This window comes from Ursus americanus, chromosome X, assembly GCF_024610735.1.
Source record: "Ursus americanus isolate L20-20 chromosome X, mUrsAme1.1.p, whole genome shotgun sequence".
NCBI classification, from domain to species: Eukaryota; Metazoa; Chordata; class Mammalia; order Carnivora; family Ursidae; genus Ursus; species Ursus americanus.
The window spans coordinates 16,906,494-16,920,616 of record NC_142164.1 but is presented as its reverse complement, the minus strand read 5'-3'; the positions used below and the strand labels follow the sequence as shown (position 1 = coordinate 16,920,616).

The following is a 14,123-nucleotide window of genomic DNA, read 5'->3' as shown; positions in this document are numbered from 1 at the left end:
TTTTTTATAATATGTTAGTGATTTTTGCTTCTAAATATCAGGAAGAGAGAGAACTGAGAAAAGGCATTTTAAGTCTATCAAGGTTTTCACTTTTGTTGTTGTCACAAGGACCTGAATTTCCTGGATTTTAGGGTTGAAGTCTTATTCTTTTGATGCATACTTATATGCTCAGCTATTTTTTTAAAGATTTTATTTATTCACTTGACAGAGAGAGAGGCAGCGAGAGAGGGAACATAAGCAGGGGGAGTGGGAGAGGGAGAAGCAGGCTCCCTGCTGAGCAGGGAGCCCGATGCGGGGCTCGATCATGACCTGAGCCAAAGGCAGACGCTTAACGACGGAGCCACCCAGGTGCCCCCCTAGTTGGGTCTCTGAATCAAGGGAGGACTCTCCATCCTGCTGGGATAGTCCTGCAAGTTCGTGAAGAGAAATGGAATTTCTGACCCATTCTGGCAAGCCCACAACAGCTCCTTTTACAGTCACACACAGGTGTAAGAACGGAGACTCACAAAGAAAGAAGAGGTAACCACTCACACAAATGAGAAAACGTTGGGCTGTCGAGCCAAGTTCACGATCTCTCTGGAAATGGTCCCTGTGGTCAGAAGGAGTTCAGGCGTGTTCCATAAGCATCTAACCCACGCCTGGAGAAAACTGGTATTTAAGTAACCTCTTTTGTTTTTTTTCAACCAGTCTTCAGGGCTTGTTGAGAGAAGATATCATTTACCCTTCCTGCAGGGATTTGCAGCCTTCGCGCACAGGTAAACAGAATGTCCTTGGACAATGACTTTGGACAATGCTCGCTTCTCCAAAGAGTGAAACACAGCGTCTCTAAAAACTGTGTTTTTCCTTAAACAGAATCACTCACTGGGAGGTTTCTCTGTCAAGCATTAATGCTGGCATGGTGGTTTATAAATTATACTTAAAAATATATGTATATATCAATTATACTTAGCATCTGAAAGCCCGGTGCCCGGAGAATGATGCCATGGGGCGGCACATCTAACGTGATCCCCAGCACTCACCTTGGAAAACCGCGGCATTCTGGATGATCAGGAACTTGAGCTCCATGCTTGCAGACTGAAGCAGTTGTTCCATGTTCAACCGTGCTGTCAGCTGGTATTTTTCTTCCATCTTTCTAGAGCAGCATGTTGGGCCCTTGGGGAGACATACTTGCAGATCCGATCCTGAAACAAACAAGTTTTTCATGTTTCAGTAAGCAGAATGTCTCTCTCTCTCTCTCTCTCTCTCACACACACACACACACACACACAGACACACACACGCACAGACACACACACACACACGAAACAAACAAGGTAAGACAATGCATTTTTTAAAAATACACTAAAATCTTGATTATTTAAAATTAATGTTTATCTTAAACTAATCCCTGCTTTCTCCCAATTATCTTTATGACTGATTCTTTTTGAATAACCATTAGAATTAATTGCCTAGGTCTGACTCGTAAATTCTGCACAAACTAATTTATAGCACCAAGTATACGTCATTGAACACCGATATTTAATTTGTCCGTTAAAAGATTAATCTTCACTCCTACCATTTATTTTTCTTGATTATAATTTATGAATGAGAGCACAACCAAGAGGCAATTTTCAAAATTCCAGTTATGATTTCCTAATGAAATGTATGTCTGCCAACCCGGTGTGGCTTTTTGGGGTAAACGATTAAAACATCAATATCATATCAAAGCTTTGCTGTCGTCGTTCACTAAAGGTCTGGGGGAAGATTCACAGAGGAAAACATCCAGAGGACAATATGAACATTCAGACAATCACCAAAATCCCTTCCCACTACGACATTCTAGCGCTATTCAAATGCCGACCTCTGACCCCTTGAGCTACGTCCTTGCCACCTCACTTATGACGCACGCACGGTGCCTTTTCATTTTTGTAGCTCCATAAAAAGTTGCCAAAGGAAGAATCTCCTCGCTTATTCCAAAATTAGGGAATCAGAACCTTTTCTCAGGCCTCATCCAATGTGACCTTTTGCAGCATCCCTCACAGTCGACCAATCTCTCTCCCGCTTAAAAGGCTCTCCTCCTCCCTTGTTTAAGTGAACCTACCCCCGCCCCACACACACGCAGTTCCAGCTCTTGTGTTCTAGATGTCAGTTAATAATGATCATGAGAAACAAACTGAGGGCTACAGAGGGGAGGGGGTGGGGGAATGGGATAGACCGGTGATGGGTAGTAAGGAGGGCACGTATTGCATGGTGCACTGGGTGTTATACACAACTAATGAATCATCGAGCCTTACATCGAAAACCGGGGATGTACTGTATGGTGACTAACATAATATAATAAAAAATCATTATTAATAAAAAAAAAAAAAAATGATCATCGGCCAAGTTTCCCAATGACTGAAACCTTTGTCATTCTCAGCTCTTCGCTGGTGACGCAAAGCATTTCTGCACCCATGGAAGTCATGAGGATATGAATAAAAAGTGTAGCCAGGGGAGTAGATGAGAGTCATTCAAAAAATATTTTATTGTGCACCTATCACGTGCCAAGCACCGTGGATATAGCAGATATATACAGACACACATATGTAGTTCATGATATGTTGTGTGTGTGTATATATATGTATATATGTATAGTTTGTGTATATATATGGGGGTGTGTCTGTGTATACACATACACACACACACAGAGTCAAGTAGTGATAAGTACTACAGAGAAAACAGAACTAAGTAAGGAAGGGAAAACAAACTGTGGTATATACATACAGTGGATTATTACTCAGCCATAAAAAGGAATAAACTATTGATCCGGGCTACCACGGGGATGAACCCCCAAAACATTATGCTGTGATAGGAGCCACATTAAAAACAATTACATACTCTATGGTTCCATTTATATAAAAGTCTACCAAATGAAAATTAACCTATAGTGACAGAAAGCAGTTCAGTGGTTGCTGGGAGGGGACAGAGGGCAGGGACGGGGCGGGAGTGAGGAAATTTGGTGGAGTGACATATATTCAAGATTTTGGTTGCGGTGATTCTCTCATGGCCGTACACATCGGTCAAAATTATCAAATTATACCCTTAAAATATGTACTTTATCGTATGTTAATTATACCTCAATAAAGCTGTTAATTTTCTTTAATGTTTAAAAACCAAAGTCAGGGAGTTAGGGTAGGGGGTGGTGGCAACAATAATTCTATTTATATAGGGCAGTCAGGGAAGGCTTCTTTCATAAGGTAGCATCTGAGGAGAGACGAAGGAAATGAGGGGGAGTCCCATGATTTTATATCCTCCACCGATACTAGCAAATATTAGGGTTCAGTGATTATTAAGTCCAATCTCCCTCCTCTTCTGCAACTCCCACCGTACTCAGACTCTCCCTCCAGCCAGCCTTTGTCGAGATCCTTCTGCAGTGGCCATGAACCCACGCATCTCAGATCTCCTACTGCACTGCGTGTAACTGACGAATGGTCCCAGCTGCTGCGCTCTGAACTCACTGCCATGTTGTACCCGGGCCACAATCCCCAGGGGCCGCCCCAGCTGATGACGGAGCATAGCAAAGATGTTAAGGTCTGTGAGACACGGGACTTTGCTGCCAGGGGTTCGGGCTCAAGGACTCCCCGTTGACCTTGACAAAACATTCTTAAAACTGTACTGCAGTCCGATTCTTCCTCTTCTACCTTCCTTCCTTCCCTCCCTCCTCCACAGGGTCAGACCTGCACCACAGTGTCAGGCTTCTTCCAGCATCCTTCGGCTCCCTGCTCATTGTCCTTCACAAAGGTTTTCCCTGAGAAGTCCCCTATACATCTAGTGTCATACTGGCAACTGCTTCTCAGAGGACTCAATCGGACTCATCCGCTATGTGCCAAGTGCTTTGAACAAAAGAGACACGGTCCTTACCCCAAAGAGCTCACTGTCTAAAGGGGTTAACAGAGATAAATACCTAAGGCATAGGAAATGAATGCAATAAAGCAACATAGTTAGCCAGGATGATAAAACATGGATATGGGGTAGAGGGAAGACTCCTGGAAGGTCTTTGGCAAAGTAATGTTCTGTAATAAACATCAAATCTTACTGAAGTAAGGCTAGAAAGCATATGCAGACATTTTAGACAGCTTTGTAACAACCGAGGTTTTAAAAAATGGGGGTGGGGTGTGCGGTGAGAGACTAGTTAGTCCTAAGTGACCAGAAAATTTATTTTTATTACATCTTATTTCCCTAGGAATTCCAGTTAATCATAACCTTAACATATGTGTCCAAGTTTTATTTTCTTAATTTAGGAATGAAATTCATCAACTGTTGCCTCACATGACATCACTGTTGGGAGTCCAGGGTATGGACTTCGAGCTCTCCCCTTCCCCTTCCTCAAGGGAGCTGACAAAAGTAGTCAAGGGAGTCAAGTCACAGATAATACATATCACCAAACCGAATCCAGTGCTGCAATTTATAACACTGGATAGAAAGGTGATATTTAATGTGTCAAAATACAATTTGGGGTCTGGAGACACAGAGTTCAGATTTATCTCCTATAAATGTCAATCTCATAGACAAGCCTTAAACCGATTTTAAATACGGTCTAAGCTTAAAGGCTTTATGATTATCTTCTGAAAAAGGAAAACAGAGCTCGTTCTAGCTCACTGTGTTCTTTCTACAGGAGGTTACAAAATGCAATGCTATTCTAGGAGTAGAAACGGATGCGGTTTACCGGACCACGAAGGGAAAGAGTCCCCTTCGGGAAGAGCGGCTAATCTAGATTTAAACAAGGTTGGTTGGGGACACACGTGTAGATAGGAAAATCCTATAGAGCAGATGCTTGCCATATACCAAGTTCCTGTCCATTTTGCAATGCTTTATCTACTTTCTTGGTGAACTGATACCTAAGTCACGTGTGTTTAAAGTATCTGTATTTGAATACATTCATAAATTAAATGTTCTAAATAAAATCCTTTGTGTTTCTAAATGTCCACTGGTGAGGACCTCCAGTTTTTGATAGTGTTCCTACTGCCACCAGCTCTAGCTAGTGGGAATCATAAAATAATGGGGCTCAGATCTTTCCTCTGGGAAGTGCTAGGAGTTGTTAGGTCTGAGAAGGTAACAAATTACCACCCAGTGTACCTGCAGAAACCCAGGGCCACCTCTTTGAACCACCATGACACCAGTTTGGTTTGCCTTTGACACGATAACTCATAAAGTAACTTAGAGCCTGCATAGAATGTGGCCCCTTCCCTGGCTTGGTCAACTCATATCACTGTAAAAACTCCTGCTACCTCAAGAATTCATTGAGCCAAACATCTTGAAAGGAACAAAACGTCAAGTGAGAATTTGAGGGAAAAGATGTCAGACGTCATGAAGAAAGATACAGGTTATATCCAGATATAAGAAATGTACATATAGAAACATCTATCCTCCCTCCCAGTTACCACTGCCTGATCAATCACTAAACCAGGACAACTAATCTGGGGACTAAGAGTTAGCTATATATTTGAGGAAATAAAAACATCTACAAGCTGGTACGAATTCAGAATTTCCAAGCCAGGAAGGAGAGAAATATACACCAAAGGGAAAAACGTTTTAAGTAAATTTCATATAACTCACAGGCCAGCTTAAAATAAGCTCCAGCACAAGAGAACATAAGGAACAAAGTGGGCCAGGAGAGCTAGACATGCCTAAATGAAATGACAATAATGAAACAGAACCATTTCAGTACAGGAACAGACGCATGAAAGAAACAAAGCACAACCAAAAGAAGTAGAGAAAGAATTTAGAGAGGAATCCTCAGCAGCGAAACAAAGAATTACTCTGGAAACCAAATCTCAAGATGGAAAAAAAGTAACCAAGGGCAAATGACTAAGGAGGTACACCACGAACTGGTACATTCTTGTATGAATGAAAGCAGAAAGGCCAATTCAAAAAATCAGTTGCAACCTACAAAAGACATAATAATTAGCACAGCATTCTTTAAGAATGTCAGGAACAAAAGAAGGTTAAGGGGGAAATAACTCCTGTGTTAGACGGAAAGGAAAAGTAATCGTTGACCACACTCATCAGAGAGGTGCTCATATTTTTTATATAAAAATGGAACTCAGCTGGGAAATGGGAATAGAGACAAGCAATATAGCCTGGGATGGAGAGGAGGAGAAGGCTCAGCAACTGACGATTCAAATGAGCCAGAAAGGTTCAAGTCTTTGGAGCTTAATAACTGCATTCCCAGATGCTTAAAAAAAATTTTTTTTTTTACTAAAGTCATTACAGGGCTGCTAGTTACCATTTACTTTGGAGGATTAAAAAGTACCTTATACTATAATCTCCTCTCCTCGATTTTCTGTTCCGGAAGAGCAGAGAATGACACCCATCCCCTTGGGATGCCCTGCTGATCCCATTCAGCCTTGTGCATAGAGTGTTGGATTAACGAGGGCTGCAGACCCAGAACGCTGGTTGAAAACTTTGGGTCTCTCTGATCTAAAACAAAGGAGTGGAGACAGATGACCCTGAAAATTTTACATCTGGGCGCTTAACTTTGATCTTGGAAGAATATTTTTAAATACCACAAAAACCAATTTCCAAACATCTTGAAGATACACAAATAGAGGTTTCACTTGAAGGAACCATAAAATAATTTATTTCTAGTTATTTTGAGGCAATGTTCTTCCTTGCACACTGGCTCCAGTTCTGGGTCTGACAGTTGAAAGGGGATATTTGGGTTATGGTAGCTTTCCCCTGGAGGATTCCTGCCACGTGTACCCACGTTGGACACCCTTAGCAGTTGCTTCCCCTCCCAGAAGCTAAGCCACAGGTGGACCACAGAAGGCCCTTTCCTGACATGTACTCTTGTGTCAGGGGAGGTCTTAGGCTTGGATGCCTGTGGCCTTGCTTTCTTGACCTCCATCCTTTGGGCCCTTGCTCTGTTTTGGCTCCATTCAAGAGCTGGCAGTCATAGGCTCACTTGCTCACTCGGAGACCCCATTCCAGGCCTGAGCCTTGTCCCTAATTGGGAGAGGACAGTGAACAATGTGCTGTGGGTCTGTCTAAATACATCTGCTCTATTGGATTTTATTCCAAATCAGCAAGTTTTAGTGGCCCGGAGATCAGCATCATGGCAGGCACTAGTGGGTGGGAGAGAGCAAACACAGTGTGGCCCCCTGGTCGAGTTGCTTATAATGCAGTCCTACCCCACCACTGGCTAGCTGTGCAAGCCAGGGAGGTCATTTAAATTCCACATGCCTTTCTGTCCCTATCGCTAAAAGGGGATTATCAATAGCACTTACCTTACGGAGTCATTGCAAGGATTGAGTGAGATGATGCGGGTAAAGCTCTTAGCCTTCTTGGCACAATACGTGTTAAGTAACATTAAAATAAATACAAAACTCACACGAAGAGACCAGATTTTCACACAAAACTAGCTGGAGACCAGTAAAAGTTGGTATAGGGTCAGGTGACAAAATATGCAGTATCTTTTCTGAGGTGATGGAAAGAGGCTCTATTTTCATCGGGGGTAGGGGTTACATGGGTGTATACATTTGAAAAAACTCATTAAATCCTTCACTCGACATGGGTGTATTTTATTGTTTGAGATAATTTACAACCAAGTTCATTTTTAAAATATGTCCTATGGACAACATTTGCTAGATAAATGAGTGCTCACCAGAGGCTCTAGGGGCCAAACGAAGCTTCCAGGGGAGGTGGGACGTGAGCTAGGTGGGAAGGATTTGGAGAGGCTAAGGGGCACGAGGGGTTTGGCAGCAGCAGCGTACTAAGGCAAGGCTAACCTGCCTGGAGAGAAGCTGCAATCTGGGGCGCAGCTAGCAGAATGTGAAGGGCCTTGAGCGCGGACAGAAACCGGCGGGCTTGGCGCCATAGGCAGTAAAGGCCCGCTCCCGGTTCTGGAGCAAAAGCAGAATGCGAGGAGGACTGCTGCATAGGAGGAGGAGTCTTAGAGCCTGGAAATGGGAATGGACTAAATAACCCCTCAAGGTCACTTGCAGCCTGCCGGTTCTCTAATTACCTTTATTGTGTTCTATACATTGGTTATTTTACTCAACTGCAATTTTACTAATGACTATAAATTGTCAAAAATCCCATTAAAAAACACAATAAAGAACAGAAGAAATATTAATGTAGACCTTGCTCCTTATACTCTCCTATGAGCAGAATAAAACATATTCAAAAAGCAACAGAAGAGGAGAAATCGTCAGGGCTCAGTAACAATGAAAATTGAAATCTTTTCCATATATATATATATATGATGAAGATATATAGATCTATATAGATATATGATGATGATTTGACACATTTCATTGCCAAGGCCTGCCTTATGAACAGATTTTTTTTTGCTAACAAAGGTGGATTGTGCTTAAAAAAAATGATATAATATCATCATTAACGCAATATTAAGCAGAAGAATGAATGATATCCCAAATTGGTTGCTTCGTGACTTGTAGGGAAAGTAATAGATGCCTATTAAAATTATCCAAAGGATTAAGTGCAGGTTGCTCTACTAATGAACAAAAAAACATATCAGACACTTTTAAAAGATATTTTTTTAAACGGAGGACAAGTCAATTTGCCATCCAAAAATATTAACTAATTTCCTTAGCATATAATAGTGACTTGCTATTAGAACGGTGCCTTTTCCCCTAATTAATCATTAGCTAAATCAAATCTTACACGCTCGTTAATTTCTCACTAATCAAGATAGGAATACAGATGAAAGAAATGACTGCATTGGAAACCGGTGGGGAAAGTGATGATTGCTGGTGGACGAAATCATCTTAGGGAACCCAGCTGAAGGTTACCCTTCTGTTATTTAGCCTGAAAGACCACGACCTTGCGGAGGGCGCACCTGGGTATCACGAGCTCAGACTTTAAATCAAAGATCATGCCTGGAGCCGCCACAGACTCTGCCTCTGGAAAGGCAGGCCAAAATGTCGCTACCACACCGGAGTACTGGGAGTTTAAAGCAACCTGCAGATAAGCCATTCTCTAAGCCTGAGAATTAAAGAATGAATTACCTTTATCTCTACTGCCAACCATCAATTAGCCGCGTATCATTTCATGCCCGGGAAAGGTTGAATCCCTAGACCGCTACGCTCTCCCACAAACAGGTTCTTTCTGGACCCCATTCCCAACCAGCAGTCAACATGTGCTCTGGGAATACAAATTCACTGATTACACTCAGCCTGCCAAAGTGGTGAACGAGTCATTCATCCAACATTTACTGAATGCCTACTTTGGCATTTACTGAATGCCAGGGCCTATACCCAACCCGAGGAGTACGATAAAGAACAGGACACAGACCCTGTCCAGGAAATGGACTTCCAAACTAACTAGAAACCTCTAGGTCATTCTAGACACCTTACTCACCCTCATCCCCTGTAGTGAAATGCTGCTAAATCCCACTGGTTCTATTGTAAATGTCCCGCCACACCCCGCCTCTTTTCACTTGGACAGCTAGAAGAGCCTCCACACTCGTCTTCCTGCCTCTACTAGGCTCTCCTCCACCGGAGCCCCCAGAGAGATACTGCTAAAGGACATAGCTGATCACATCATTCTCCTTCTTAAAAACCCTTCAAGAAAATGGAGCAAGGGGGTGCCTGGGTGGCACAGTCAGTTAAGCGTCTGACTCTTGATTTTGGCTCAAGTCATGATCTCAGGGTGGTGAGATGGAACCCCACGTCAGGCTCCACACTCAGCAGGGAGTCGAGTCTGCTTAGGATTCTCTCTCCCTCTGCCCCTCCACGCACACCACCCCCACCTTGTGCTCTCTGGAAGGAAGGAAGGAAGGAAGGAAGGAAGGAAGGAAGGAAGGAAGGAAGGAAAGAAGGAAGGGGAAAGGAAAAGAAAGGAAAGGAAAAGGAAAAGGAAAAGAAAAAGAAAAAGAAAAAGAAAAAGAAAAAGAAAAAGAAAAAGGAAAAGGAAAAGGAAAAGGAAAAAAGAAGAAAAAGGAGAGCAAGGGCACAGGGGTGTGAACATGGGTGGCCCAGCCAGGCACAGCCAGGAAACCTGGTAAGGCTACAGGGAAACGCGAGCTGTGGAGAGTGGCCAGGGCCAGATGCAGAGGAGCTCTGGGAGTCCTGCAGCAAGATGATTTCACATATCTTTGGTTCTTTTTTGTTTGTTATCTTTACAATTTTTTTCCCAGCTTTACTGAGGTATGATGGACTCCTACTTATCTTTGGACTGGATTCTAACAGGAGTGAGCGTTCATGGGAGCAGAAAGAGATGTACTCCACAAGCTTTCTGTCCTTGGGATTCCCACAGCACTCTGCACCCTTTACCAAGACACTTCTCACTCTAACTTGCATCATGGTTACATCTGCATGGCTTATCGCCACCAGATTTAAGTTCCTTGACGCACAGACCCCTGACTGACTCATCTTGGTATCTCAAGGGGCCCGCTGAGGTTTGGGCTTGATGCCCTCCCCTTTGACTTGGAACCAATGTCAGAACTTCAAGAGAGTTCCGTTTTAAAGGAACTAGATCAGATTAACTGATGCTACTACTGCAATTTTTAGAAGAGTGGTGTTCCAGGGGAAATGAAGGAACAGTCTGCAGAGCCCAACATAAAGATCTCTCTCCCTCTCTTTCTCTCCCTTTCTCTCTCCCTCTTTCTCTCCCAATCTCTCTCTCTCTCTCTCTCTCTCTCTCTCACACACACACACACACACACACACACACACTCTTTAGACACAGGGAAAAGTCCTAATAAAAACAAAACTGGGTTGGAGAACAATGCCAGATGGGATAAAAAAAATCTTTTAGTTTAGAATTTTGCCAAAGGGACTAAACTAAGGCAATTTCCCTATCTCCCTGAGTCACTCTTTCACTAATTGTTATTCTACTCAGATAAGTAGCGGAGATCCCATCTTTCAGGAGATGTATAATTTTTATTTTTCAGATACAATCTTCAAATATGCAGACCTGCAGTGTAGCTGAGAATTTCAACACCCTAGGCTCAATCTCAGCGCTAGGCCCTTTCCCCTGTGTATGAAATCACACCGGGGGCAGAGGAAGAGCCCTTCCCTACCAAGACTAAAGTGTTCTTACCTGCTCTGCTACCAAAACAGCTGTGTGGCTTACCCAAGTAGCTTCTCAACTCCAGGCTTGGCTAAGGTCATTTCAGAGCTGAGGGTCTAAGTTCCCCAACTGTAGGTCATTCGATAGTCACTGAGCTCATTCTAGACTGGGCACTGAGAGGACACGGAAAATAGCAAAGGATTTTCTTCTGCTTTTCTAGGGTTAGGCTTTGTCAATAGCACTTGGCTATACATGAACATGGATATGGGGCCAAGGCCAACGACTCAGGCTTACAGAGCTTCACTCTGTGTAATAACCACATTCTCTTCTACATAGCCCTTTGTCTCCAGAGGCCAACTAACGGCAGGGAGCTTCCTGATGGGATGGTGCACAGTGGCAAAGGGAGGACCTGGGAAACCAGATAGACCAGTGGGGTGTGAACCCCACTTAACAGTGGTGTGATCAAAGGCAAATTACTGCCTCTCTGAGCCTTGGTTTCCTTATCTGTAAAATGGAGACAAGATCACTTACCTCTTGACATGGTGCTGAGGATTAATTAAACTTATTTCATGTGTCCCAAACACATGGCTCCATTTCCGGCCTCCCGGCTTTGCTCATGCTATTCCTGGCCCTGGAGTGCCCCTCCCCGAGCTTCAGCTCTTCAAACCTTCTCATCCATGAAGTGTCTCTTTCATCACATTTGCCGCCTCTACCCCAGCTACCCTCCCCACCAAATAATCCCCAAGAGCCGTCAACTTAGAACTCACAGCACAGTTCGTACCTCTAATATTGCATTTTGCAATCTAGGCGTTCTAGCTATTGGTACACTTTTTGTATTCCTACTATTAAACTGTACATTTCTGGAGGCAGGAACTATATCTTGGCCATCCTTGTATTCCCTGACATGGCATAGTGACGGGTATATAGGACATACTCCACAAATGCTTGTTGGATGAATGAACGAATACTCGTCCTGGATTAATCAGGTGGGCCCAAAATTCGATGACAAGTGTCCTTACAAGAGACACACGGAGGAGAGACACGGAGAAGAGGAGGCCGTGTGAAGACAGAGGCAGGCGCTGGAGGAACACAGCCCATGAGACAAGGAAGGCCTGGAGCCACCAGAAGCCGGAAGAGGCGAGGAGGGATCCTCCCCTAGAGACCGTGGAGGAAATGTGGCCCTGCTGACACCTTGATTTTGAACCTCTGGCCTCCCGAACTGTGAGAGAATAAATTCAGTTGTTTAAAGCCACCAAATTTGAGGCAATTTGGTATGGTAGCTGTAGGAAGCTAATACCCCCACTCCCTCCCTCTACCCCACCTACAACTATCTGCCTAGCAGTACGGGAATGTTTCATCATGGCCGAGTTAGTACTCTGGTTAGGCAATTTCCTCAGGGTTTGTCCTAAAGTGCAACACCCCTTGAGTAATATCCTTATCACCTCAAGGCTAAAAGGTTTACTTGGGATTTTCGTCCAGCACGGGAAAGAAGGGAGTGGGCAGGCAACCCAAAACACCTGGATGGGGACGAGGGGAAACGTCAAAAAGGAAGGAAAGATTTTTAAAAAGATAAAAGAGACCCAAACTGAATTTTATCTAGGGTCAGCCCTAAGAAAGTCCTACTGACACAGCCCAAATGTAACTTGAACAACAACAGCCCCATGTTATAAGAAGGAGGAAGCCTTAAAGGAGCGAAAAATCCTAATACTGCCTCAGTCCTTGGCCCGTATTTCAGAAAGTCTGTTAAGAGAGTGCTCAGACCGTGGCTCAGTTGGTTAAGCGTCCAACTCTTGATTTTGGCTCAGGTCATGCTCTCAGGGTCGTGAAATCGAGCCCCACATTGGGCTCTGCGCTGGGGCGTGGAGCTTGCTTGGGATTCTCTCTCTCCTTCTCCCTCTGCCCTTCCCCGCTCTGTGTGCTCGCTCTCTCTCACACATCAATAAAATCTTTAAAAAAGTCGTCCTCAGACCAATCCCAATGCCTCGTTCTCACTGCTCAACTGCACTTCTTTTCTTATGCTTCACAAACTAGGCATATTTCGGATTCGTGAAGCAACGTTTTCAAGCTACTAGCAAGGAGTCACAAACAGAGTCAGGCAACAATGGGAGATGCCTACCCACCTGGGCCTCCAGCCCAACCGTGAGTCTCGGTGGAGTCTCCCTGCTAGACTGGGACACTTGTGGAGATACTCGTTACCCAGCTCCCAAGCACATCTCTCCGACGCGCCATTGCCCTTACTGTGAAGATGCTTCTCCCAGCTCTAATGGCTAACCTAAATTTCAGTTTCAAGCCATTGCACCTTGTAATGACATTCTCGGCCGCTGTAAATAATCCGTGCCCTCTATTTTATCTTTCCTCTTTCTCGACGACAGGAACCTGTGGAAAAGGGAGTCCGCTGCCTTGTTAGTACAACACGCGCACTGCACCCGAGCAAAATGCAACCGCAAGAAAATCAAACGCTCACTCTTGATCCCTGAGTGAGAAGTCACGTTATTGATCTTCTCCCTTTTCCTACCCTCCCGCTGATCTGAGCGTCTACACTGACAGGCTCTAGCGCTGTGGCATTCATGCCATCTTGGGGAATAGCTGTGTAAATGCCCCGGTCATTTTAGACATCTCCAACATAACTGTTGTGTTAGAACTTGAGAATCTGAAGGACTGGGAAGGACAGATTTTCCTCCTCCTCCCCGCACCCCACCCTCATGTAATGGGAATCAAAATCCCCACTAATTGGCCCTCCTCCTGCATGTCGCCGAAGTCTAGACTTGGTGGCAACCCCTTTCTGTGGAAGAGATTTAATGAAGGAGAAAGCGCACGGGAGGGGTGTTGGCAACTTTAGGAAGCTTGGAGACACAAGGAGTTCTTGGTAAGCTGAGACTGAAAGCTAAAGGATATTGTCTGTCTCTCTCTCTCTTTCACATACACATACACACACGTTGGTGAGTCCACTCTACCCTGCACCAAACGTCTCCCCAAATCGAGGAAAATCTAAGTTATTAATGCAACACCTGAAAGACTTTTCATTGATGCCCACTGGTGACTGTTTTCCTCCTTGCTTTCTTCGGGAGCTATGAAAAACCAAAATAAATTACCCAAACAAGTGATTTGGGGATTTCTCTTCCATTCCCATG

The 14,123-nt window shown here is 44.1% G+C and overlaps 1 protein-coding gene across 1 annotated transcript in view; it reads right to left on the bottom strand.

The window, feature by feature from the left end:
* The window catches only part of GPC3 (glypican 3), a 405,964-nt gene that overhangs the window by 374,024 nt on the left and 17,817 nt on the right, over nt 1–14,123 (bottom strand). Inside the window, exon 2 of the mRNA XM_087860008.1 lies at nt 1,020–1,181. Within this exon, the coding sequence (XP_087716134.1) occupies nt 1,020–1,181 (162 nt within the window). The remainder of the gene's footprint in view (nt 1–1,019; nt 1,182–14,123) is intronic.